The following is a 27,429-nucleotide window of genomic DNA, read 5'->3' on the forward strand; positions in this document are numbered from 1 at the left end:
CCTCCCTTTCCTGATGCTTCAGCTAAATGATCAAGTAATGAATGACTGCAGCTGAAAACAAAGAACTTTTTCAATCAACTTCAACTTGCAGACAGAGTATTTATGCTACTTCAATTGCATTAATTTTTAGGTAAACCTGTGTTGCTTGGGGATGGGCATTGGTAGGTGGGTTTTTTCCAGTTTTTCTCCTTTGCCAATCACATCACAGCTTTAAAGTTCCTGCCCTCTCCTGAACTCTCCACCAGCTGATGCCTCCACAAACCTTCAGAGATCAGACACTCGGGGGCTCCTGTGAGGAAGAAGTTTGTTGGGAGTGTTGGTGGTCTCTGAATCCAGTCCACTGAATGAGTGGGTGGGCTGGGAAGGAGAGGGTGGTCTGTCAGGGTTGGGTAGATGATGTTTCACAGTAGAAGCTGGGCTTGGTGAATAGCTCCCACTCAGCTGTTCTGCAGCACAGAGGTATGTGAGGTGGGTGGGGGATGGGAAACGTGCACTTGTAGGAGAGCAGCGGGCCTCAGAGTAAATACACTGACATAACTGATATGAGCACCTGTCCTCAGACATACATGTTAATCCTGTGATAGATACCAAAGCTACGCATCCACTGATGGCATGGTGCTCGGCCTGCAGCGTGTTGTAATTGAAGCATAAATGAGTAATTATTTCTGCAGCAGACATGTCACTTCTGGGAAGCCATTAGTGCAGATGTGTGTTGCTGAAGAGGCTCTGAGGTTAATGCAGTGACAGCGGAGCACGCTCAGTGCAGTCTGGTGCAGAAATGTGAGCAGTGTTTACAGAGCGGCTGAGAGCTGGCCTGTTTAAGTATGAGGAACACATCTAAGCCTTCAAGTGGAAATGAAAGCTCAGGCTTATGAAACAATAGCCAGGGCTTTGAACACATGTCTGGGAGGGTATTACCGGAGACATCTGAACTCCCTGTGTGCCTTAAATGCATTAGGATTGTGTTACCACAGATTACAGGGAATTGTAATTCTCAGATTGTTAGCATGGTGATGTGAATCTGTCGCCAGCTGAGAAGTAAAGCATTCTTTAGAGGGCAAAAGGTTAAGGATGGAAAAATTGGCTGTTAACATTGTGAATAAGTCACATTAAGCCTTGTCCCCTTTAGCTGGTGTTGGATGTCAGGATCTTTGCTTTACAGTACCGCTTTTTGTTGCATTTACAATGACAGGAATGTCAGATTTACAACTTGAAATTCTTCTTTTTAGATAGATGGTTGAACCCAACGAAGTAAAAAATAACCTGACATGCCAAATTGACTGTTTCATATATGCATTGCCAGGATATATTTCACATGCATCTGGTAAATCTCCAATACAAAGCGTTTGGGAAAGGTAGGACTTTTCAAGAAATTCTCTGAAGGTGATAGGATGGACTTTCTGTCTGTTAGATTTATTACAGTATTAGGCATATGCAGCTCCAGTAGTAACCCGAGCTTGACAGAAATGCGCCGCTGTATGAATGGTGAAGCTTGTTGGTTGATACAACTCATAACAAGGCTGGTTGGGAGAAGTGCAAAAACATCTTCTCTGCCAAGAGAAGCCCTCAGAAAGAGACGAGAAGCTATTGTTAAAAAAATGTTGCCCAGTTCAGATAAAACTGCTGTTATATATATATATATATATATATATATATATATATATATATATATATATATATATATATGCTACATCTGAGCTAAATGCTAAACTTGCAGCAGCCATTGCCATCAGCTTCCAGTACAACTAAACCTCACCTCATTGTCCTCAAATGATGTTGATTGGTAGCGTCCATTCTCAGATTGGGCACAATCATTTCAGACGTGTGCTTTGCAAGATGGATTTGCCTGATGACAGACATGGAATCTGGCTAATCCATCTGCTTTGCAAGGTTATAAATACATCCAGTATACATGCAGTATATTAAACTAGAATGTTTCTAAAATGTCAAGATACTTTTCAGAGAAGCTGTCACTGATTTTGACAAAAACATGCTTTGCATGCAGCTCTAGATTTTGCTGTTTTAAACAACAGTTTGTCTCATAAAGCATTAAGCTTACATTTGGAGACTCACTGATACCAAGTTCAAATATTGATACTTAATAATACCATAACTATTCTTAGAAATATTTTTTACCAGATGTTCTTCATCGCTTCCCTTGACAATTTATTAGTGCATAGTTTTTATTCTCCTCAACTTTTTTTCTGCAGGTTTTAAACACGTCTCCAACTTTGACTGCATGCTTACATAATGAGAAGCTACCATCATGCTGCATCCCTTTAGACTGGATGCAGCATTTGCATGCACTTCATAGTTCACTAAAATACACATGTGGAATGCAAGGGGCACGGCATAGAGGTCAGCTACTGCAGTATTTTAGACCAGGGTTCTCAAGCTTTTCATCACGTGACCCCCAAAATAAAGGTGCCAGAGACTGGGGACCCCCACTGTACCTGATGGTGGTTGAACACAACCATGCATATTCAAGAACAGTCATGTGGAGACAAGGCTGTCCATAAGGAGCTATAAAGGAGAGAGTTTTCTGGGGCCCAGCCAAACTGGGGGCCCATGGAGGTCAACAAAATAATGGTCTATTGCAAAGTTAAGCTGTGATACGCATTTTTTATATTTAACCTGAACAAATAGCCACTCTTATCAATGAAACAAATCTCTTTTAAAATCATTTTTGTTGTATATAACCTTTTAAAAAATGTAAATCTATTTTGTAAAAAAAAAAAAAAAAAACATTAAAATGGTTTAAAGTTTGTTAATAATGGCAAAAAGGTGGGAAAAGTGGTGAAATTGGATCTTAAAAGTAGAAGAAATGGGTTAAAATTGGCAAAAATTTTCTAAGAATGGCAAAAAATAACCAAAAAGGTAAAAATGGGCACAAATAGTGGTAAAAGGGAATTAAAATGTGGCTGGAAAGGCTTTAAATTGCCAAAAAAAAATGGATGGAAATCTGGTGAAATGGGAAGAAAGATCAATATAAACTGGCAAAATAGTGCTAACTGAGATAGAAAAAGACATTGGCAGAAATTGGTTTAAACTGCCAAAAAAGGGCATAAAAAGTGGTAAAATGGGGTTAATAGTGGCAATAATGGGCAACACAACTACATTGTTTGCTCACGCACTTTAATAGGACTAGCATAATGGTTTTCAATCATGTTTTTCTTCCAAGGCACACCTAAGATCCAACCAAAATCATAAGGCACACCATATCTACACCAATACAAAATAGCCCCTGTTAATCAGGGTCTATCCAGCCATCCATCCATTTTCTATACCGCTTATCCCGTTAGGGGCCACAGGGGGCTAGAGTCTATCCCAGCCATCACTGGGCGAGAGGCCCAATCTTTAGAGTTTGTTGGAGAGGGTTTTCTGAGCTTGGGGCATTGAAAGAACTTGCAGTTTTTCAGTACAAGCTTTAGGGGCTTTAAGAATTAACCAAACCAGTTTTGCAGGTGCCAGAGCTCCACTCCAACAAGTTTAGATATAAGGTGGTAGTTTTCCAATGATGTCTTTATGAAAATGTGTATATTAGAGAAATAATGTTAGCTGTGCCTCTTTTTAAGGGAAGGCAAACCAACCTCCTGATCACACAATGATCAGTGCTGTGTCTGTCAAGTTGTACTGATGAGCTATGATTGGACAGTAGTAGTTGTAGTAAAGCGTGTAGTGTAGAGTTGTTTTTGAGTTCTTGGTATGTCATAGCCAGCGGTGCCTCTTTGACCCTACATTAGCTCATGATGTGTTGTAGAGGGGGAGGGGGTCTGAGCTGGGTTAGGGGCACACGGCTAAGAATAACTCGAGCTCCCGTTCAATGTAGCTGTAGGGGACATACTCAGAGACCCTACCCCCCTCAGATCAGCCATTCATTCCCGCAATCAGGACACTAAAGCAATCAATATCACAACAAAATGCTGCTGTTCCTCCAGACAGGACAGGGCTTTGTCACAGTGGGGCCCTCAGACTAGAGGGCCGTCCCGTCTCCATCTTCTTGGTGCCCCTCCTCCACCCAAACATCCCGTAGTCTCAGAGATACTCCCAGATGAACCCGGCTTTGATTCAGGATTCAAAGAGGAGATGAAAGATACTGAAATAGACTGATATCTAACAGAGCTGTGATTGCTGAGGATCACTTGAAGATCACATGTCGTCTGCTTTACAGCTGTTCTCATTTGTATGCTGGCAGTGAGCATCTCTCATTGGCTAATTCACCTTATATAGTGTTGCTGTCTGCAGATTCAGTGGGTATTCCCAAACTTGTGGTTCAATTTGGGGGGCTTTTAGGGGTCACTATCTGGAACGAGTGTCGGTTCTCTTCTCAGCATCCCCAACTGCTCGATCTAAATGGCGACCAGGCTGCACCATCATTCAGTCTTATTACACACAGTCATAGGCATCAATACCCAGCTATATCCCCATCAGTATCTATAGGTCCACCCTGATATGAAACCAGAATCTTACTTCAAGGACAAGACTCTGCACATGCTGTGCACATGACCTGTAGGTCATGTCTGTCTGTGGTTGTTTAGCAGCGAGGACCACTACTCTCATCTTCCTGCTTTGCTTCATGCTTTAATCATCCTCAGCTTTACTGAGAATCCTGCTTTTACTGATGCTTTTACTCTCTCTGCATCTGAACAAGAGGGATCTGAAACTTCCCACAGTGGTGCTTGATGACTGAGGACATTTCAGCTGAGATGATGCTGTAGATCCATCATTATTTTAACAATCCTTTAGGCTGTAGCCCACCATCATATAAAACTAGTTAATTTGTGTGGCAGGGGTGTTATTTGACTTCGGGCTACCAAAAAGCCCCTCAGCCGTTCTCCAGGACGCCCCGTCAGCACGTCAGCAGCCAGAAACCACCGGAGCTGCAGCTAACTCAGCACAATCTGTGTGTATATTATGTTTTTTACACCGCCGCTTAACTGCTCTGTTCTAAGTCAGATAAATGATCCCAGACTAATCCTGAACACAAACAGGCGAGTGAAACTTCAGTTTGCCCAGACTCAGTATAAACTTGTTGTGTTGTTACTAAGAAACCTTAATCAGGCTTTCTAACAACAATGCTCACCTCCTGCCCTAAATACCAAGATTTAGGAAGTGAATATTTATATTTTCTGCTTCCAAACGGAGAGGAGGAGCAGTTTAACTTCAGTTTGATAGACTCCTGACGATCTTTTAATGGTCTTGTCTTGTCACAGTAGCTGTGTTGTGAGTCATATTATTATCCACTGGTTGCCCCGTGGTGTGAATAAGGGTCAACTCTGAGCAACATCAGGGGGACCTCTGCGGCCCACTTAGGAGGTGGTTGCCGTGGCGACAGGCCCAGGGCAACATGTGCATCCATTATGGGAGTCATGTGCAGTGAGACGGGGGCGGTGGGGGTTATATAGCCTGGAGGTGCTGCAGCGGGAGCAGCTGTCCCACGAGGTCGAGTTTGTGCACATCTGGAGCAGCTGGCTAGTCTGTCACTCTGAGGAGCCGCCCTGCTTCAGATGGATACGGAGGCGCCTGTGGAGGAAACCCAGCAGCATCTATTTTTTTAAAACCACACAAAGTTTATATTAACTTAAATCTTGTTTTTGTGAAAATACTCATGGCCTTTCACTGTCAGGTACTTAGTTTTTCATGCACCTTTTGGAGGTCCAAAGTATGTGAGGTTAATGTGAGTTAAATAAAGAAGCATAGTTGAGCAAAAACATCACCTAATTTGGAAGCTTTTTGCCGTTTAGTTTTATTTCCACAATTAGTAGTGTTCATCCCAAAAATTCTGCATAAACTCAAAACATAACTCACACAGTCATGTCCTTGACCTTCATGTATTTACATTGCTTATCAAACTTTTTTCTTGTGGCTTTTAATAGCCAGGCCTTGAACAGCTTCTCCATGAACTCTGGGCTAAGTTACACATGGTTTATGATTTCTTATAGAAGGGATGTCTAGAAAGATTTACAGAGAAAAGACCCAAGACCTTCCAAAAATCATTAGAAATGGAGCAACACTAGTTCAGGCAGTCAAATTCGAGCCTTATGATGTAACACCTGACATGCATTGTAATCAAATCACATCCTCAGTGCACATCCTGCACGGTAAATGGACTTGAGCTTGTATGGCACTTTTCTAGTCATCTAACTACTCAAAATGCTTTTGCACCGCAGGTCACTCCTGCCCTATTTACACACTTTCACTCCACATTCACACACTGATGGCAGAGTTTGCCATGGAGCTTTTACATGCCACTGACGAAGCAGTGGGAGCAAATTGGGGCTAAGTGTCTTGCCCAAGGACACATCGACATATGTTGGGGTTTGAACCCACAACCTTCAAATTGCAGGACAACCGACCTCTTCCTACTAAGCCACAGTTGCCCTGAATCAACACACCTCCACCCAAGCATCTACCTGTAGGCTCCTACTGTGGGTTTAATATGTTATGTAAGTAAGTTGTTTATAAGGGTCAGTGTCCGACAAGCTGTCCAATTATCAGGGATTGTTTGACGACATGGAGGCCTGCATGTCTGACGGTTGCCTCTGTGAAGTCCATTAATCCCTGATAATTGGATACCTTGAAGGGCATTAACCTGCTTATACCATGGTCACTTAGCAAAGAAAATAATTAGTAAAACCACAAATTTATCATTTCATACGTTTTGAGGTCAAAATATAAAGTTTTACTAAAGCAACAATTCCTTTTCCCTAGCAAACGCCGAGGGCTTGACTAATAACTGGAAAAGTCATTCCAATCCCATAACGTTCTTAGGGAATGTAAACATTATTTATTACTCTAGGAAAATAGGACAGGCTGTAGATACAAAGTCACAATGGAACAAAAAGCTAGTCCGCTCAGCACTTTTTTTGAATGGATTCATCAATGAAAAGGCATATAGACGAGGGAGACAGAGAGTCATCTGTGATCAGACTATAAACCTGTAAGTTAACATGGACAGTCGTCTGATAGAAAGCTTCTTTATGGCAGACCAGCTGTTTGAATAAACAGAATAATACACCCTCCTGCACAACGAGGCCACAGAGGTGAAACAGAACTGTCCACGCCCTGCAGGTGCTGATTCCTCATAAGATGCCTCAATATTTATCAGATATTATCAGAAGCATTTCCTTTGGCTCTACAAAGAAATAATGGCTTATTTTCTTTTGTTTTATGTTATTTAAATCTTCTGGCAATAGTTTATAGAAGTTAAAATAGGAGGGAAGTGAGGTTTTTTTTGCAATAATCACCTCTCAGATGGTGGGCCTGGACATAAGTCGTTTGATTCTTGTAGCTCATGTCGCCATCATGTAATGTTCAGAGGATATTCGCCTCGTTCCTCACCAGCATCTCTGTCATAAAAGTTGTCTCATTCACCAGATTCCCTCATTGTTGTATTTGATTTGCTACTTTGTGTCCTCTGAGTGGATGACTGCTTCACGTTACTATGGTTACTTATATCGTCCAACAGCTGTGGCGTATGAATTTGGAGTGTTACTTTTGACCGGAACTACTTGAGAAGTCCCATAGTTGTCCATGAATCAGAAGTTAATGGACATATTATTTTGAGTCTGCAATTCCACTTAAATTAAAAATGTAAATTTTGCAGGAAAAGGGCATGCAATGAATAAGCACACTCCCTTCAGCAAAAATATAAAATATGCATAATGTTGCCCTTTTCTGACCCTATTTCTGTTTAAATATTTATTTTGTACAGTGACTTAAATACATTAGAATACAGTAAGATACAGGACAATATTTGATATTCATAAGGGAAAGAATAATTTAAATCTTCCCTAAAAAAGACTGCAAGAGGGTGAGCTTTTACAGAGGCAAGTAAAACAAAAAAATGAAGGAATTAAAATAATATTTGTGATAATTAACTATCACAAACATAATCAGAATCCTTAGAAATTGATTTTCAAACCAAGCTTGGACTAAAGCAGGATGATTTGCAGCATTACGGCAAAAGCATTACTAATTTTTACTTTGGGAACTGATAGAGCATTTGATTATGGGGTAAAAGGAGAATTTGTTTTCATAATAATGAAATGTCTTTAATTAAATATATGTCACATAATCAAATTGAGTGACAAAGAAGGCTTCAGTTGTTTGATAAAGCTATTCTTGGTCTAATAATACAGGTTTCAGTGTTTTTAAAGTCTACAGCTTATTAAATCTAAATGGGTCATTTCTGATCGTGTTAGGTAAACATTACTAAATAAAATACATGTGAGGATCAGACAGCTGTAAGGGTGAGCCCGCTAAGCTCTGCATCGTTTCATAAAAAGAGCAGTTTTCAGGAATGACATCAGCAGTGAAAACAGCTTTCCTCACAGCCAGATTATCCCGGGGTGTGGCTGTACTGAAGGCCGTTCAGGAGATCAGCTGAGGTTACCATAACACACGTCTACATGTGGAATAATACCGTATTGATTATTTAAGCATTGTATTTAATTTTGCACGGGACTTAGCTTTCTGACAGATATTTCCTCTCTGGAGAATTTTGCCACATTTCCTCAGATCTTCAACGGAGGAGATGGTGAGAGGAAAAAGCTGTGGGGGGAGGAGGAGGAGGAGGAGGAGGGGGAGGGGAACACGTGCCATCCTTCGTCCCCTGGCGCTCAGGGCCAAGCAGGCTAATCTACCCAGGGCCAGCGAGGAAAAGATGAGATGGAGATACAAGTTTTATACCCCGCCAGCCGTGGCTGATATATGCCACAGATACTCTCATCACGGAGCTGCTGGGTGTTTTCAGAGCTGTTTTTCTACACTTTCCTCTGTTATGAGATAAAAACTAGAAAGCATGACTACAGCTGGCGCCTGCTTCTCCAGGAGTGCTCAACATTTACAAGAAACATTTATAGCAAGCTGGTTTTTAAGGCAAAATTAGTCTAATTTACGCTAAAAAGTGTCTTGAAATGATTTTCTATCGACTATGAGTAATCCTCTGCAGAACATTAATTTCTTTGGGCAGTTTTCATAGCAACTCATTGCACATTTATAGCAATATTTCCATCCTGACCAAAGCCATGAACTGACCGACTGACCGACATTTTCATCCCTCAAGCCACGATGGTGCTGCTGCTGCTAAAAATGGGAGACCAGCTCGAGGGATGCAGATCTGTGATTATAGGAAGTGCCTCTCTATAGATGAGAGTTTTACTTTTATGAAGCCAAAAGGTTCGTCTACTGTGCAGCAGGCTGCAGATAAGAGCAAATATATGGGAGCATGTCAAGGTGTTCGATAGTTACATTATAAAAACTCCAGTAGATCCTGTTTAGCAGTTTAGAATGGGTTTTAGTGGTTTAACACTTGGAGATTCAAGCTGTTTACACTTAAAAGTTTAGCCCTTATGTTAATATACACCATAAATATGTTTTCTTTACTTATTATGACTAGAAAATGCATCAGTACCCCTGCAGGGCAGCATAGTAGCTCTGCAAGATTGAGAGACTTTGCAAGAAAACCTGATGTGCAAAGTTGAAATACTGATTCATATTGCAAGTGCAAGTGTACAGCAGTGGACTATCAAGATGTAGTTTACACCGGCAGACAAAACACTAGTGCAGATGAATTAGATGTTATTTTCTGATTATCTCACAGTGGTTATGCTCGAACAAACTTGGAAACATGCCAACATAAATGTGCCGGTTGGAGAAGTTTGAAGTGCATTCTCCATTCTCTTTGTCACAGCCTCCTCCTTGCTAATCATGATGGACAAATATGTCATTAACGCCCTTTAACATCTCACTGAGATGCACACGTTAATGTTAATGTCTACAGACAGAGAGTGGAGGAGAGAGACAGTAGTGTCTCCTTGTCCTTACAAGTTTTCTTTTGATGTCCTGACCTGCTGACTTTTTTCATCACACATGTCTGGGAAGTATATATGATTATAAATTACACATTTTAGTCTGGGACATGTGAGTGTTTATTAACATAGTTATAAAATAGGACACTGTGTAAGGGTAAAATACATGTAGAGGTGTTACCAATAGCTCAGTTTGGCCTTGGGCTTGTGAAAAAGTGCAGGACAAAAGGAAGAAAGTTACACAAGAAGAAGCTTTAAGGTCCTGATCTGTGATGATGACATGCTTTCTCTTGACATCCCTTTCAGAGAGGACACATTACACTTCCAAAAATCCATGGTGAAGGGCGTCCTAGACCATCTCTGTGAGTGGTTTGCGTGATCAGATTGCAGCTCCTCTTGGTGGTTTTTGACACTTGTTTTGAGCGCTGTCTGCCTCTGATCCAATCGCCCATGACGCTCTCCGCCAGATGCCAAATCCAGGGTCTTACTCTAAATGACATCAGCGTGTGGATAATCTGAGGAGTGGTGTCTGTAGGGGCTCCCTCTGCAGCTGTTAGCCTCTGGGTGTAAATCACACCTCTCTCGGCGGTGCGTTCGGGTGTGGCATTAGCGGTGCTGGTGTTGACATTTGGTAGGGGGGTTTGGGGTTTGGGCTTGCCTCAGACAGTCATGTTCTCCTCACCCTGCAGAGACTCGGTCTGTCACATTGTTTTGACAGAGCTGAACGGCTCCCAGGACGGCGTCTCGCTCACTTAAAGAACACCCAAACGTCTCGCCGTGCTGCTGCTGAAACATGTCGGGGTTTTTGCTCTACAGAAATGAGTCTGTCACTCACAGATTTATGGAGTGTCCCGGTGCTTTCTCAGAGCGTGGGAAATCATGAACAGATTGCAGAACGGCTGTTTTTCAGAAAGATATATGACCTATATGAAATATCTGTCAGTCAAATCATAACAAGTTGCCACACATGCATTAACGACTTTTCTTTCTTTTTGTCTTTCAGGGCGAATATCGACGAGGTGGAGAATGACGTCGTGGAAATTGAGGCCAAACTAGACAAGGTAAAATATCTGATACCTTCATTGCAAAGAAATACACTTCTTCTTCATCTGTCAGGTTATTTTTGGAGGCAAGAATTTATTCATGCACCTCTCTCTTTGGGGGTTGTAACATCCACATTTCTCTTCTTGCTGCACCACAGTAATCAACATCAAAGCTGATGTCTTTATCGTCTCTCCAAGGCTGGGCTCTTTCCTGCATTTCACATGTTGTGAAGAAGCATGCACGGCAAAATCCACTTCAGTTGGAGGATGGGCGGCAGATGTTGCACTAAATTACTGTCAGCTTGTAATCAAACAGTCACAGAGAAACCAAACCAGTGTAAATGCTTTTAATTCTTATAATTTTAAGGCTTTTAATTTGTAGGTTTCTCTTCCTACTTCCTCCAGTGGATTTTATAGCTTCTGCTCTGCAAAATAACAATCAAAATAAACAAAATTCAAATCAACATATGGATAATCTTTGTGCATCTTTTAGAAAAGAGGAGTGATCCTTTTCCCATTTGTTTTAAGCCGTGCCAGCTTTTGTTGTTGGTCCATGTTGTTGTTGCTACTTGGGATCAGGCCAAGTGTCATCTGTTTGTCTTCATGCCAAATAATAAGTGGATGAAAACATTTCCCATCTGCTACAACCAGCCACTCTGGCTTTTAAAGCTCACCTGAGGGCAGATAACCTGCTGTGACATCACTGATCCAGGGCTGAGTTAGATATTTAATGAGAGCAGAAGAGCAGAAGAGACATGGGCATTGGACAGGCTGGCCCTAAAATCTCCCTGACTTGCGTGCTCACAGCAGGAGATTATATTTGTCAGACTGCAGGGGGGTTGTCCCAAGATGCAAGACATGACATGAAGGTCTGTAATGCCGTATAGTTTTACATGTTCTCTTTATCACAAGTAAGAGAACTGAGCACTGTGCACAGAGAGTCTGTGTGTCTCCTGCGTGCACATCAGGCTACCAGTCATGCTGCTGCTGTCACTACACTGGTATAACACTCAGTTACCAGCGGCCAGTCTTAGTGAGTGGATGCCCACTGTAAATGGCACCTTGTCCTTTTGGTTTCTAATAAATGGTTGTTTTTCAGCACATTGTGCTTTACACCTCTCTTTCTGACAGCTAGCTAAAGCTAACATATCTACCCCAGCTATGTAGTTAACATAGCAATGTAAGCCACTGTCATTGAGTTAGCTTTAGCAACTTGAGCTATAGCAAACATAGCTAAAGCTAATGTAGCTACATAGATAACATAGCTAACATAGCTGACGCTGGCCTTGTAGCTTCATTCATATAAATATCCATATGTTTTGTGAGCTTAGCTGTAGCTACATAGTTTAAGAAGCTAACAGAGCTACGTGAGCTATATTTGCTACGTTACAGTGTTTTCACGGAGGACGAGCCCTTTTCCTGTAAGCAGACTGTTTCGTCAGATTTATTACACATTTTGTAATCAGGTTTTTAACTTTTAACTTTTGGTATCCCTACCCTAAACACAAGTTTAATCCACTTTTATTGTTAAAGTTTTAGCATGTGTTTTGACAGAGACTGCATCTCATATTAGTGGTCTACAAGAAACATCTATGATGTACACTCTGCAGCTAGACTTGTGCAAAGGTGGAGTCTATCACAGTATGTAGTTAACGTTGCTATTTAAGCCACTGTAGCTAAGTTAACCTTAGCAACTTACGCTTAAGTATAGATAACATCGCTAACGTTAGCCTTGTAGCTTAATTCTTGTAGCTGGACAAACAGTTTTCAACAATTTTAATGTTTTTTTAAGGAATGAGCCCTAAATTTGACTTATAATGTCAGACTTCATAGCTAAGCTATGACTTGCTTGCTCTAAAGCAAAAATGCACAGAAAGAAGGAATACTTTATGGCTTAAAAATGTGGCAGATGTTGAAAAGGAGTCTAGTGCTAAAAACTTCTGATCCTACAAACATCAGTGGAGAGCCATTTCACTGGACTTTTCCAGCCATTTCTGTGGGCAGGTCTGATATTTCCTGCTACATTCACGCGTTGGCTCAATCCAACTCCACACAGATATTTTTCTGAAGGATGTGACTGCGTGCATTTAAAAATGCAGTCCAGCTTGAATTTTTGGGCAGTTACTTGCAAGTGTGAAACACTACCAGCAAAACATGGCCAAAAAAATGACAACAATACATGTCCTTGACAGTATTTAAATTAATGAATAAAAACTGGTTTTGCTGAATGTGAAAAGACCAAGAATTGTTTTTCTGTGTGGTGGTGTGCTCTGTAATCTTGATTTATTGGTGATTTTAATGTGCAACATAGATTTATTTCCCATGCTTGTTATGCAGAATCATGAGCCACTCATTCTTGAACTTTCAGCCTAAATTTCCAAAGGTTGCAGCCAGCTCTGGAGATATTTTGCATGTTCACTTTCCAGGTATCAAGTTAACAAGCCTTCAAAGCTTTATTTCAGTTCTGGGAGATCAACTTTTGGCGTACTTTTAGGGCAGTAAAATTAGCTCTAAAAATGAAATAAAGGAGGAATGTTTGACTGGTTGTTCCTCAGATTCTTTCACAGCATATCTTTAGCAGCACACATTAAAAACAGCTCGCCTGTTCCCCTCAGCTGCTCTCTTCCAGCATCATAAAGTCCTCTCCAGTGCATTATCCCAGAGCGCTAACACTACTAACCTCCTCTGATGGCTCTAAGTCAGTCAGCCTGTTGAACAGTTCAGCTGGGGTTGGCTGAAACGTGACGTGGCAGCGGTGGAAGATTTGGACTCGCTGAAAACATTAGACTGCTGCTTTCAAAGCCTTCAGTTTTCTGGTAATGAGGCGGCCAGATGCTTCATCTGTAATACTCGTGTCACCGCTCCATCTGCTGCTGCTGACACTGAGTAACAGTGAGTCTGTGAGAGCCAGGATTAGTCTGGACCGCTGGTTTACTGCCATCAGCGCTAGAAACCTCTGACAAAGTTCATACTTCAGTTAAAGACAGATAAAAGCTGGTTACTAGCTCAGAGGATGCTAAAAACTAAAAACAGCTGTCATTAAAATGAGAGTGCAAGCTAAAAAGAGCAGACTGTATGCCAGAGGAAACAAGAGTTTGGTTGAGATCCAAGTCACTCCCAAAACACACACATGCTAAGTCATCAGTGTCTGTTTTCAATCCTCCACTCCTGTTTCACATTAAGCATCCAGAGCTTCTTCATGTGTGGTTTGGTCCGCTAACATGAGGGGGCTAACATACGGACTGCACCTGAGAATGCAACTCCTTCTGTTCATTACCACAGGTGATAACTCGACAACAAACATGCTGCTGTGTGACATCCGTCCTTCTCTTCATGTGGTTCATGCACTTTAAAACGTCCCTGTTTGTCCCAGAAGCAGATGCCCGGGTGTTATGTTTGATCGTTTTTAATACTGGGGCCGTAGTCAACCGAAGAAAAACCAGGCCAACCCCCACACACTGACAAAACAGTTGGTTGTTGGGGAAAAAGAAGGGGAAAAGATTGCCCCTCTGTCCGGAGAGTGATAGGGAAGTCTAAATGAACTTAAAAAAAGAGCATTTCAAGCTTTTTGCTGCATGTAGAACAGTCTTTTACTGCTTTATGTTGCACTAAATTAATCCAGAGCAGACCTGGAAACACCCATGTGCATATGACTGCTGTGTTCATAGCACAACATTTATTCAGAGCGTTGGGTCTCAACTGATCAGTCGGGACTAGGGCTGAACCATTCGTGAAAAATAATCTAACTGTAATTTTTTCCCTAAGTATTCCGATTTAATATGCGATTATTTTTAAGGTATATAGCAAACACAAGCAATAAATCATTCTTGTATTATTATTATACAATAAATGAATATTAACCTATAATGGGCATAGTATAAGATCAATTAAACTAAGGATAAACGATTTCAAAAAACAATCTAATTGCAAATTTGGCTCACACAATTTAAGCCTGATATCAATTTCTTCATTGAAAGGGATGTTCATTTCTTTGTTATTCTTAATTTGAATAAGAAAATCATATACATAAAAAAGAAACTTGAATGTTTTCATAATGTGTAGGGCATAAAGTTTGCTGCAAAAAAATGGTATCAAACTGGTATTTTGCCACATTTACACTGCCTGTGTTTTGAAAATTGTGGCAGGCCATATTGCGATTTTATATAAAAATTACCCAGCCCTAGTCTAGACCATAAGTAGGGTCACTAAGCCAATTTCAGTGGATCATGGACGTGTGCCTGAAAAAGAATATGTGGCACGTCTATGACGTGCTTTTATTTTGAAGGAAATGTCTCCATCTCTTCCGTCTATCACATCCTGTATCCATTCTCAAGTCCAAATTGTACCTTTTAACATTCAAACATTTGAGAATTTAAGGAAACTGTTGCTTATCATGGCGATTTGTCACTAAAGAGGTGGTGGTTGGTCCTGATGCTAACCCAGTTGACCACTGATTGAGGTCTTTGTACGAATAACCTCAGATTATGGTTTTTGTCTTATAAGGACTTTAATTATCAACAGGACTTCTTGTTTAGCTTAAGCGGCCATTGTCTGAATAAATATACTGCCCAGACAGCATGAGACATTTATTCACTGAGATGGATGCCATTCAGCTCAGTAGATCAGGTTGCCCTATACAGAGTCTTTAGTCTGGTCGTGGGATTACTTCCAGGTCCCTGCTATGTTTAGTGCATGTCTTACCCCTAATCATTCTCCCTGTATTTCCTATCTCTCTTAAGCTATCCTGTCTGATAATGGCAAAAAGCCGAAAAATAATAATGAAAAAAATCCAACAACAACAAAAAACAAATACTCACTGAGGTAAACTAAAAAAGAGGCAATAGATCAGGATGTAAAGAAAAACTTTTAAGGATCAGGAGATGTCACAGTGGCACGCAGGCTTGAGTGTTGATCATAGGACTCGTGTGACATCTAGCCAATCAGGTCATGTTGTATAAAGCAGTGGTTCTCAACCACAAGAGGGTCGCGGATCTGTTTGCAGTTGGTCCTGAGTTAGTCTAAGGGTCTTGTAAGTGCTTTTGTTCCATTGTTTAAGTTTTTGACAGCCAAGGATATAATTTGATTTCTATATTTTTACCGTTAATTATTAAATATTTTTTATTGTGAATTTACCCAAACCCATAATATTTTTTTTATCCTTGATTTTTTGGGAAACTTGAGGTAATTTTCTCAAAAAGGTTAAGGAGTTTTTCTAAATTATAAAGGGGGGTTTCTTTGGGCATTTCCGCTGAACTTTTTCTACTCTTCTCTGGGACTTCTCCTCCTAATTTTTCCTCCTAATTTTAAGAAAATCTCACAAGGAATAAGAGACTATCAGGACTTTTCCCAGGAACTTTCAGGAATTTTCTCCTTTACTATTTCAGGAATTTTCAAAGGGAGATTTAGGGAATTTTAGGATATAGTTTTGTGGATTTTATCTGGGATTTTCCCCAGAAACTTTTAGGAATCTTCTATAATACTTTCAATGATACCATCTTTATTAAACAAATGAGAATGATTGACAAATTCATCAGAAATTTGGGTCACCATTTGTAATATGGAGCATGTGGTGAGTCCCAGAGCTAGACCAGTTGAGAACCACTGGTATAGAAGACATTTGCTGAGACTGTGGAGAGTATAAACAAAGCCAGAGTGGAAGACACACTTTGCAGTAGAACCAAAGTAGTGTACCTCTAGATTAATTGATTTTATCAATTATTGGTAAAATAGAATGCTGGTAATCGGCCAGATGCCAAATACTGGTCTCATTAATCAGTCAGGTCGATAATTGGACCCATATTTAGCATCAGTGCTGTGTGCCTCTCTCTACCTAGACCGCCCACCACTGGGTGGTCCCATTTCTACCATTTCACCCTGCATTGCTCGCCCATCTCCTGGTAGTGCAATTGTTCGACAAATGAGATTTTGGTTATATAAGAACTCATCGACCAACTACTCAACTAGCTGCCCTGAGATTTTCAACCCTACATAATAAAACTGAGTTAATGTTCAGTGATAACAAGCATGGCACATTTTGGTTAGGTATCCCCGCATGCTTGTGCACTGAAGGAATCAGTGAAATACTGGTTAAGAAATAAACATTATGGGGTATGGGTTATACCTAAATGACTCTTCAATACAAGACAACATGCAACCACCAAGGCTGGACAAGCTCTGAACATATAGAGCATACAGCATTAGTTCAGACAGACCACAGAGTAAAGTGCTGCTATATAATTGAGATCAGCTGATCTCACACAAGACCTCATCAGCTGATGGCCAGCTGTTTCTCTTCCAAGCATGTGTTTGGCTAATTGCACTCATGTTGCGCTTTTTAAGATGCTCTGGCCTGCTAGTCTTTGCTGCTCCCTTTGCAAGCTGCTTTTTGCAACCCTCCTCTACCCCAGCTCCTCGTTTATCCCACATTTGACTTAATACATACTGTTGTTGATGCTTACTCTGCACTGCAATTTTTTGCTACTTCTCCCCCTGCCTCAGGCTTTTTTTCATCCGAATAGGAAGAACAGGAAAGCAATAGATAATAGCATAAATGTGAAAAACACCTTCTAATAAAGAGATAAAACAGAAATGAAAATCATTTGTGTGTCTTGACAAAGTGGTCCTGACTGAAATAAATAAACCGTAAGTCTAAGAGCCACAAAAGTGATGTATGGGCTTTTATTTGCATAAGAGGCAGGCAAGTGAGTTCTCATCTCAGGTCATCACTGGAGGCCTATTGTTAAAGCAAATGCTTAAGTGCTGTCATCTTTGCATTTCATTATTAAAGGGGGATGTGAATGGAAAATGTAAGAATGGACCAAAAAAGTAGCAGGATGAAGTTTACACTACCCTTTCTCTTCACAAAGAGAAAGGAAGATTCATAAATCAATAAATTGAACCAGTTATCAGCAGAGGCATGAGTTAAGTGGACACGGTTAAGCCTTTCCTCAAATTTCCCACATGCAGCACGACCCAAACCATTAATCAAAGTCTGCTTCAATGACTGAGGACCTTCACAGAAAAATAACAGCCTTACTGACATTAATGTAATGTTTGTGGTGAAAGTGATACCTTCGTTTATCCCCCTCTGAACATCTCTCTCTTTCTCTCCTCCACAGCTGGTGAAGCTATGTAGTGGGATGATTGAAGCGGGGAAGGCGTACGTCAGCGCCAATAAACTGTTCGTCAACGGCATCCGGGATCTGTCTCAGCAGTGCAAGAAGGATGAGATGATCTCGGTGAGGGTCAAACCATTTAAATTAATCCTTTATTGAATTAAAAAGACATTATTTTATGTGCCGTTTCTTTCGTTCAGTGGCGTTAGAATAATTATCTTCAGGGATTGGTCAAATTTAGCATGTTTTTGTATGTGTGAGTAAACCCCATGACTAACAGATCAGTAGCAAGGATCAGATCACATCTGGAAACTCACTCCTGGCTCCTTTTGCAGCACCGGCGTCTCTGACTGTTTTCACCGCTGCTGACATTAAGTGCTATTAAAAGCCTTCTTGGCTTCAAGCGTATGACTAATTGTGTGTTTCTTATTAAAATCTTGTTCATTTTTGTACTTTCCATTGTAGAAAAAAGACAGAATAGGATTAGCTGGTCAATAAAAGTTCCTTTTCCCGTACAGAGTTCAGTGGAAGGAATCCAATCCAGTACAATAGTTCACCTCAGTGACATTAACCATCCCTGACTTTATTTGAGCATTGTGGATATTTTCATTTTCTTCTATTTCAGATTCAGATAAATTATGGTTTCAGTTTGTGACAGCTTTTGTGGAACTCTTGAACTCTCAAATGTAAATACAGCAGCCGTTTTCAGGATTTTTTTTAATAATCCAGGAAAATAATGAGATTTTAATATGCTTTTTCATTTTGTAGGAGTGCCTGGAGAAATGCGGTGAAAGTCTTCAGGAAATCATCAACTACCACATGGTGAGTGTTTCAAACCGACCTTAGAGCAGCGCTGTGATTCATCCTGTCCTGAAATGAAACATTAAGTGTTATTTAAAGCTATCACAAGGATCTTTATTCCCTTTAGAACAAAGTAGGGGTCAAGCTGAGCGTTGCATGAGCTGATTCCCCTTGGACGTGTTCTTCTTTCACACATCATTAAGTCTGTGTGTCCGTCGCCTGTGTCACTTTTTCCTGTACCTGTCAGTCAGAGGGAGATCGCATCTCAGACGGTCTCTCAGAGGGCAAAAATGGAAAAAAAGAAAGAAACAGCAGTGTCCTTTTGATTCCACACTGATATAAAGCATGTTTTGCTTAGCTATAGTTTCTAAACTGTATTTAACATCTCAGCTTAAGTGCCATGGTTTGTAAATTACAATATCTTAATTTTCTGAGCAACAGTATCCCTAAACTGCAAAAGTAATCAGCAAACAAACACATAAAGTCCAAAATAACTTGTGTTGCAAAGTAGTGATGCACGATAAGTCTTTTTTTTAACTGATACCCGTAACCAATAATTCCCAACTCCTGATGGCCGTTAACTGATAAGAACCGGTAAGTATTTTTCAATTGCTGATTTACAAAAAGAAGTTTATTCGATGCCAAAGGCTAATACCTACCTGGTATCAGCCTTTGGCTTGGTCCCAATGCCCGCAGCTAAGGCTATTGCCTACTGCCGCTTCATTTTAACGTTGTTAGGATGAAGACTTTTAATTGACTTATATGATCCGTTGTGTTAAAACTCGAGAACTTTTTTCCATTCTTCGGGATCTTTGCGGGGCAAATTTTACAAACACTATGCTCCCCGTAAATACTGAATAACTCCACCAGTACAGCAGTGTAAATTTCGTCGACTAAAACTATGACTAAAAACATTTGTCAACAGCCTTTTTTTCCATGACAAAAACTAGACTAAGACTTACAAAAATAGATCTGTGATGACTAAAACTGACTAAAACTGACTAAAGTCAGTTCAGTTTTTGTCAAGATGACTAAAACTAAACTAAAATGTATTGTAGTTTTTGGCAGACATTCAAAATCTGTGATATTTCTCCACTATGAGAAAATCTGTCAAAATGCAACGCATCTGTATCTATTCTGCCTCTCAGCTGTAGAAAGCAGGGACCCCAGGTTTGGCAGGGTGCAGAGAACACAGTTACCATGATTGGTACCAGATTTAGGCAAGAAAATAAATGCTTTGGCTAAAAGTAAAGACTAAAATGTGAGGACATTTTAGGGCTAAAACTAGACTAAAATGTTTTTGAGTTTTCGTCTACTAAGACTAAGAGACATTTTTTCGAAAGACTAGCACTCAAAGTAAAAATAGCTGTCAAAATTAATACTGCAGTACAGCCGTGTTATTAGCATAGGTGATTAACCTCTTAGCACTGAGGCTTCCTCTTCTTCCTTTCTGGTGCTTAATGAGGGTCATGTACTGCGGCGCCACCTACTGTTTTGGAATGTGTAGTCTCATGAAAAAGAAAACAAACGCCTTTATTATATATTTATATATTTTATTGTCTGGATAATAAAATATATATTCAATATCGGCTGATAATTTATCGGTACCAAAAGTTATTGTGCATCCCTGTTGCAAAGTTAAAGTCTTCTGCTTCTTTGAAAACATTTTTATTTGAACTCTTGGTCTAGGGAGCTCTGGGTGTTGAATGCACTTTCACGTCCAGCAGGGCTCTGCCCCGTGCCCAGGCAAAAATGCTCCCCCCGCCCAGGCTGGTCTACTTTCACATCTTAGCTGAGGGTGTCCTGATAGATTGCATTCTCTTATTTGCAGAATTTACTCTGAAATAGAAGTGTTGTACTGTACTTTAGTGAGATTGCTTCCCCTTCCCTTCTGCTGGTCTGCTGTCACATTAGTGTCATCGCTTCAAAAGATGAACTTCATTGCTGGAAAAATGCTTATTTGGAACTAAATGCTTCTTAACTTTTATCTGATGGCATTTGAACATGTTATTTTCTAGTTTACTGCCTAATGTTAGCTTTTTAGCCCATTTAAACCCTTAATTAAGAGTGTCATGTAAGGTAATGGTAAAGTAACACTTATTCTGATTTCAGCAGCAGATTTTGCTAATATAAACACCACTGGAATTGTAACAATAACATCAAAAACATCCCCATTATACCCCCCTACAGTAACTGTAACCTGATTCACCTTCATCTTGTTTCTGCCATGTAACCCAGTTTCTGCTTTACGGCTGTGCCATTTCCCCTTTACGCCCTCAAGGTTCCTGACCCCCTCAACGCCCCCGTCCTGCCCCTAAGAGGCCCTTTGAAGCCCATTAGTCTGAACTCGTTGCGTGCTTAATGATGCTGTGATGTGCAGAGCATGTGTGTCAATCACATTCCTTCCTGAAGCTGCAACAAAGATGTGCCACTGCTAATCACACACACACATCCACACACACACTCAGAGTCTATAGGCAGAGAGAGCAGAGAGCGAGGTCAGCGGCACAAATGGAGGGTTAATGGTCGGGTCACTCAGCCAGCCGTGGATTAGCTTTAGCCGTTGGACAGTAGTAACCTTGACATGTCAAAGTGTGTTAACATATGGAGAAGCATGTGTGTACTGTATATATACAATACTGTCCTCATAACTAAATGTGGGAGGGGGGTTGGAGGCCGTCCATGGTGGAAAACTAGGTGAGCCACACAGGCGTGCTTCAGCGCCACGAGAGAGAGACTTAGACCTGATGGACAAGAGTAAACAGAGCAGGACAATCAGCTCTGCTTCATTAGTTCAGCAGCTGTTAAAGGTACAGTATGTAGAATATTTACACAGAAATGTCTACATTAATTAGAAAGTTATGTATACTTTGAGTTTTGTCCTTAATGACATCAAATATTTCCAAAAGCCATATTTTTTACAGTTGTTTACTTATGATGCAATACTCTCTGTCCTCCAAGCTCCCCCAGTAGTGTGTAACCCCCCCAACCTCTGACCTTTGTAATGCTGTGGCTCAACTAGACATTTAAAAGTCAAGTATAGATGCCCTGCACAATCCCCCCTACTTTCTAGACTTAATTGAAGAGTAATTTCAATAAGAACTGCACTTCAGATGGTGCTTTTTCAAAACTGTAAATCACCGATTTCATTTTCATGGAGAATTTTTTCTTAATGAGGGAGAAAAGCTGTTAAAAGTGACCTTCCTGGTTCATGCTGTGAGCAGTCTTAGAATGCTTTGCACGCAGTGCTGGAGTGCAGAAGTTTTTTAAAAACCCAGTTTGCACTCTTCTGTCTTCTCAAAGATTTAAGTACAAACTCCCTTTCCTGTCTCAAATCTTTGAGAAAGCTGTTTTTAGTCAAATGCATCAAGGGATCCTTGTGGAGGTGTTCCAATCCAGTTTTAAAGCCCCTCACAGCATTTAAACTGCACTTATTACATTTTTTAATGCTTTTTTATTAACCACTGATGCTCTGGATTCAGCTGTGGTACTGCTTTCAGATCTGGCAGCTTCTTTTAACACTGTAGACGAGTTATTATCAACTGGTGGCATGGGGGCCATATCAGGCCTCTGATAGCCTCCCATCCAGCCTCCAAAAGACTATTAAACTCAGAAAACATATAATTTCAGGGTGTCTTTTGTCTTAATATCCCCGTAGCTATTAAATCAACCATAAAAAAGATCAATTTTGCAACGGTTTTAAATGACTTTCATTTGATCAGTTTTAACAGAAATCCCCCAGATGCATGATAAATACTCATCAATCACATACCTAACCCAATCTGCAGTTTTTTGTGTAAACTTACTTTCTTAAGGCTCTTGGAGAGTGCAATTCAATTTCTGGAGCAAAAATATCTCAATCACTTCTTTGTGGAAAAAAAATAAAATGAACTAAGTTTCAAGGAACAAATGAAAGGAAATACAAACACCAATGCCATAATGTGTTAAATAGACCAAAATAAACAAATTAATTTGAAAGTCTGCCTCTGTAGTATCACCTCTTCCACTGTCCTGAGTTAATGTGGAGAACCACAGGGCTCCATAATTGGTACGATTCTGTTTGCTGTGTCCCCTTGGCCCAAAACTTAGAAAGTATGGCATCTCTTTCTATTTTTTTCTTTAGATTTATGTTTGGGCATTTTTGTGCCTTTAATGAATAGAGGAGGACAGAGGATAGAGTCGGAAACAGAGACGAAAGCAGGGAAAAGCAGTAAAGGGCCACGGGCTGGATTGGAACCCGTGGCCGCCCGCATACGTGGGGAGCACCTAAAACCACCACCTGCACCCCATCTCCTTCTGCTTTTATGCAGACGACACACACTTATAACCTTGCAAAGCAGATGGATACGCCCGTTTCCTTGTTTCTCACTGGCAAATCCATCTTGCAAAGCTCCTGTCTGAACCGTTTGGGCTTGGTTAGAGAGTGACAGGACCAATCAACAATGATCCACCGTGCTTTTGGGCGCGGCGGAGTCGTGATGTAAGCAAGCAGCAACAAGAGGCCGGTGCAATAATGGCGGAAGAGATTAGCGTGGATGCTGCTAAAGCACCAGTTTTATCAGAACTTGACAACATTTCTTCATTAAAATAAGAACAAATAACAGCAGTGAGTTGTTTTCTTTTCAAAAATGACAAAAGTCGTGTACTGACATGTCTGCAGTCACCATGGTTCGCGTTATGCAGTTCTATATGGAGTTTATTCCTCGGTAGCTGCGCACTCGCACCTTGGTAGCAGCGACGACGTCACGTGTTTTGCTGCTCTGATTGGCCCGTAAAGATGTGACAGACAGAACATTCATCCAATCACCCTCGAGTTTCAAAGGCTCTGCCCTTTCCCAAACACTGTATATCAAAGTTTTCCAGATGGATGTGTGAAACACATCCATCTGGTGTGTCAAGTTAAGACAGTTGTTCTTGCCCTTGAAAATCAAAGCCACTGGCCCTCTGGGCCCACTTATAGTCTGTGTCAGAGACATCAAAGCGTGGATGACTTTGAATTTTCTAGAGCTTAATAAGACTGAGGTTGTTAATTTTGTACCTCATGGAAGTTGCACCAACCCAGGTATGAACCTGTCCCCACTTAAAACCTGTCCCCACTTGAACCCTCCCTCTAAGCCTCTATGGAAAATCAGTGGGTTAAAATGGATTAAGATGGACCAGCAGATAGATTCAGAATGAGATCTTGCTTGTTCCAACTATGGTGTTTATCAAGGTTAAGCCCTTTATACCTTTTAAGCATGTTGCATGCTTTTACATGTTTTGTTTATCATAAAGCCCCTTACTATGGTGCTAGCAAAGCCTCTCATAATTGTTTACAGCTTCTTCAGTAAGCTTCAGCTTATCTTCTAACTGGCAAAACACAAATCTGAGCACACTTTCCCCATTTAGCATCCCTTTATTAGCTCTGTGTGTCTTAGGATTAATCTAGGAATTATATTATTGATATGGACAGGATCCTTGCTGTTTTCCTGACCTTTTAAAATGCCATATTCTACTGTGGACACTCAGATCCATCCATCAGTTGCCTCTGACTGTCCTGAAGTCTAAGTTTAAGTTCATGGTGGTGCCTTTCAGCTGTGCCAGAGAGAAGTCCTTTTCCGCTGGCCTCATTTGTCTTTTGTTATCATATTTAATTTTCATCATACGGCGCTTTGGTTAACTTGTTGTTCTTTTTAAATGTGAATAAGTTTGGTTTGGATTGGACTGAATGTTATGAAACGCGATCATCTCTAGCCCTTTGCATAGGATTCTTACACTCCAAGCAAAGTGTTGACTCTGCAGGATGGTGATTTTTCTGAGGCCGCAGATTAAAATGTTTTCCTGGGAATGTTTTCCTTTTGTTCCGCTGCTGCTTTGTTTTCATATCAGAGCTTTGGCAGCGTCAGGATTGCATGCTTCTTTCTCTTTCCAGTGTTTCCAAGCCCTTGTCTTCAGAGCTCCATTAGTCTGTCAGCGTTTCAGTCAGCCTGACAGATTCTCTGTTTGTCAGGTTCAATATGTCACACGTTAAAGAGTGTAAGGGGGCGGGCTCTGGCCTGGAACCAGCTGCCCCCCTTTCCTCTGAAAGCTCAGCTGAGTTTTCAGCCCTGTTACCTCCCCTTTAGTCCATTAGAGCCAACACTGTGACTGGACATGAATATGATTGGCTCTCTGAGGTTTTCTTTGTGACTTTCATGTAAAAGGAGAACAACAGTGTGAGGAGGGGGTGTGAGACTGAAGTGATATGAGGAAATCCCTTGAGATTTAGGATTTTGCAGAGATTTGGTTCTATTTGCAACATTTTGACCTGAAGATAAAGCCACCTGATTCACTTATATCTAAGATTAACAGCTTAAGTTTTCATATTTCCTGTTGACATCTCAGTATTTTAACCAGAAAAGACACCATGTGCATTAAAGTGTGCAGCGCTCCTGCAGCTAAGGGACCCCGGCAGAGCTCTGATGAATAAGAAATGATGATGGTTATATCTGCTACTTGTGACGGGTGACGTCCCTCTGTGTGCATGCTAAGCTGTACAGCTGCCACTGTGCTTAGCCTGCACAGAACACTCTCAAGAATATGAAATGAGACGTACAAATGGGGCCGCTGAGTGCCAACTAGCCTTGTTGCAGCTGCGCTCTAATGCATTTAAAGTCAGGAGGCATGATAGGGATTTTATCAGCCCATCTATAGCTGTTGGAAATTACAATGATGTCTTATTTGTCTGAGCAAGGAAGCAGTATCTTTAATCTTAATTATCAAGATGCATCTTCTGGATCAAATTCAGGTCTTATTTCTACAACTAACCAACCAATATTTATACAATAAAAGAGTTCCAGTTGACTGAGATATGAGTGAATGCTTGGGGGAAGCCCTAGAGCTCTGCAGGAGATAATATCTGACAGTTTCATTTCTTATTTATTGAAGCATCTTTTTCTGCACTACAGTGTTTAAAAATAGACATTTCACATACTGAAGGTGGTGAATATCAACAGCATGCAAGTCAACACAAACACAGTATATACTGGCATTACTACTGGTGAAATGATTGTGAAGATCCATGTATGGATGGTAACAATTTAAGAAGACCAGAAAGTGTGCTCCATCCATCTATCCATTTCCTTCTGCTTATCCGGAGCCAAGTCAAGGTGACAGGTTAAGCAAGCCAACCCAGACATCCCTCTCTCAAGTGACATTTTCCTGCTCATCCTCGGGGATCCTGTGGCCTTCTCATCCCAGGTCGGATAAGGAAAGTACTCTCTAATTGGTCGATGTTTCTGGTGTGCAAAATCCAGGATGTAAAAACACCTCTTGGGGGGGCAATTAATAATTTCTACATAGAGAAATGCCACAAAAAGGCCATGTTGAGCTCTTAATGACTATGCAAAACATTCAATGTGTGAAAATATTAATTCTTAAGCTCCTATTGTGTCCTTAAAGAAGTGAAATATTCTGGTGATAATGAAACATTTAGCACATTAAACTCTGTGTCTGCCTCACCAACCTCCAGCCTCTCTTGCGTTGTCGGGAAATCCATCTCTTTTAGGAGATCCAGATCGTTTGTCTCAGCTCAGTAGAGCTGGTTGTTTGGCTCTTTAATGGCTTTTCAGTTGGTACCAGTTTGGCTTTTTAAATGTGGATTAAAAAATGACAAAAGATGGAGGAAAGGAAACTGGCACTCAAACAGCTCACTGTGGCTCACATTAAAGAGCCGTTTTGTAGCACAGGCTCGTTCATGAATGGCTCATCATCTCTTGGTCACCTACCCCAAAAGGTTTATTCGGTTGATACTCTGTCACCATTTCAACTGAAAGCATGTTCGCGACAAAATTAGTTTTTTTAAATATGTTAAAGGGGTTCAGCTAGCCTCTTAGCTCAGCACCAGACTCCTCTAGAGTCTTGTCTCCCTTCATTTGGACAGACAACACAAGATGCAGGGAGGTCTGTGGGAATGAGTTATTGGTGATGTTGATCAACTCAACGCAAGTAATGTGTTAAACTGTGGTAAAATTATTTTTGGTAAAGTGTAGGGATTGTTCCCAAAGTATGTAGAAATTTTCTGATGTTAACTGCAGCATTGAGATCAATTTAGAGCTTTAAAGTACTAACTCCTCCCAATCATTCCTGATGGGACGTCCCCTACTCCCTGACCCCCAACAGACATTTTAGGATTATGTGATTACAAAACCCTATCCTCCCTCATTATGAGAAATTTATGAATAAAAACAAAGCAATGTTTTTTCTGTTTAGTAGGTATGCCACCACTGGTCTGTTCTCATCATACTGTGTTATTGTTTTGGTTGAGAGCCCCCTGGTGTTGGAATATTATGTCCCCTATGAAATGGAACTTAATCCTTCCTTTCTCATATAACTTTGTGGCCATGCTAAGGCATTGCCAGGTAAAGTAAAGTTTAGACTAGGACTGCATGATTTGGAAAAATAACCTAATTGCAATCTTTTTTCCCCTAATATTGTGATTTAATAGGTAATTATTTTCAGTTTCCTCATCTTGTTTATTTTTGGCAAACGTGAGTAAAAATCTTTCTACAAAGGCCTGAATGAATTTGTGTTGAAGGGAATCTTTGTTTTAATATCACTCTCATTTTTGATAAGTTAAATGAGGAAAGTAGGATTTTTGGCAAGCTATTCTAGAAAAAAATAAACACTTGAATGTTTGCT

The 27,429-nt window shown here is 40.6% G+C and overlaps 1 protein-coding gene across 6 annotated transcripts in view; it reads left to right on the top strand.

Annotated features, from left to right (window-relative positions):
• Window positions 1–27,429, top strand: part of LOC121517425 (arf-GAP with coiled-coil, ANK repeat and PH domain-containing protein 3-like) — a 125,120-nt gene that overhangs the window by 38,118 nt on the left and 59,573 nt on the right. For all 6 annotated transcript variants that reach the window (XM_041799166.1, XM_041799167.1, XM_041799169.1 and 3 more), the window contains exons 2-4: window positions 10,816–10,873; window positions 17,974–18,093; window positions 18,739–18,792. In XM_041799166.1, coding sequence (XP_041655100.1) covers window positions 10,816–10,873; window positions 17,974–18,093; window positions 18,739–18,792 — 232 coding nt within the window. The remainder of the gene's footprint in view (window positions 1–10,815; window positions 10,874–17,973; window positions 18,094–18,738; window positions 18,793–27,429) is intronic.

This window comes from Cheilinus undulatus, linkage group 11 (assembly GCF_018320785.1).
Source record: "Cheilinus undulatus linkage group 11, ASM1832078v1, whole genome shotgun sequence".
Taxonomy (NCBI): Eukaryota; Metazoa; Chordata; class Actinopteri; order Labriformes; family Labridae; genus Cheilinus; species Cheilinus undulatus.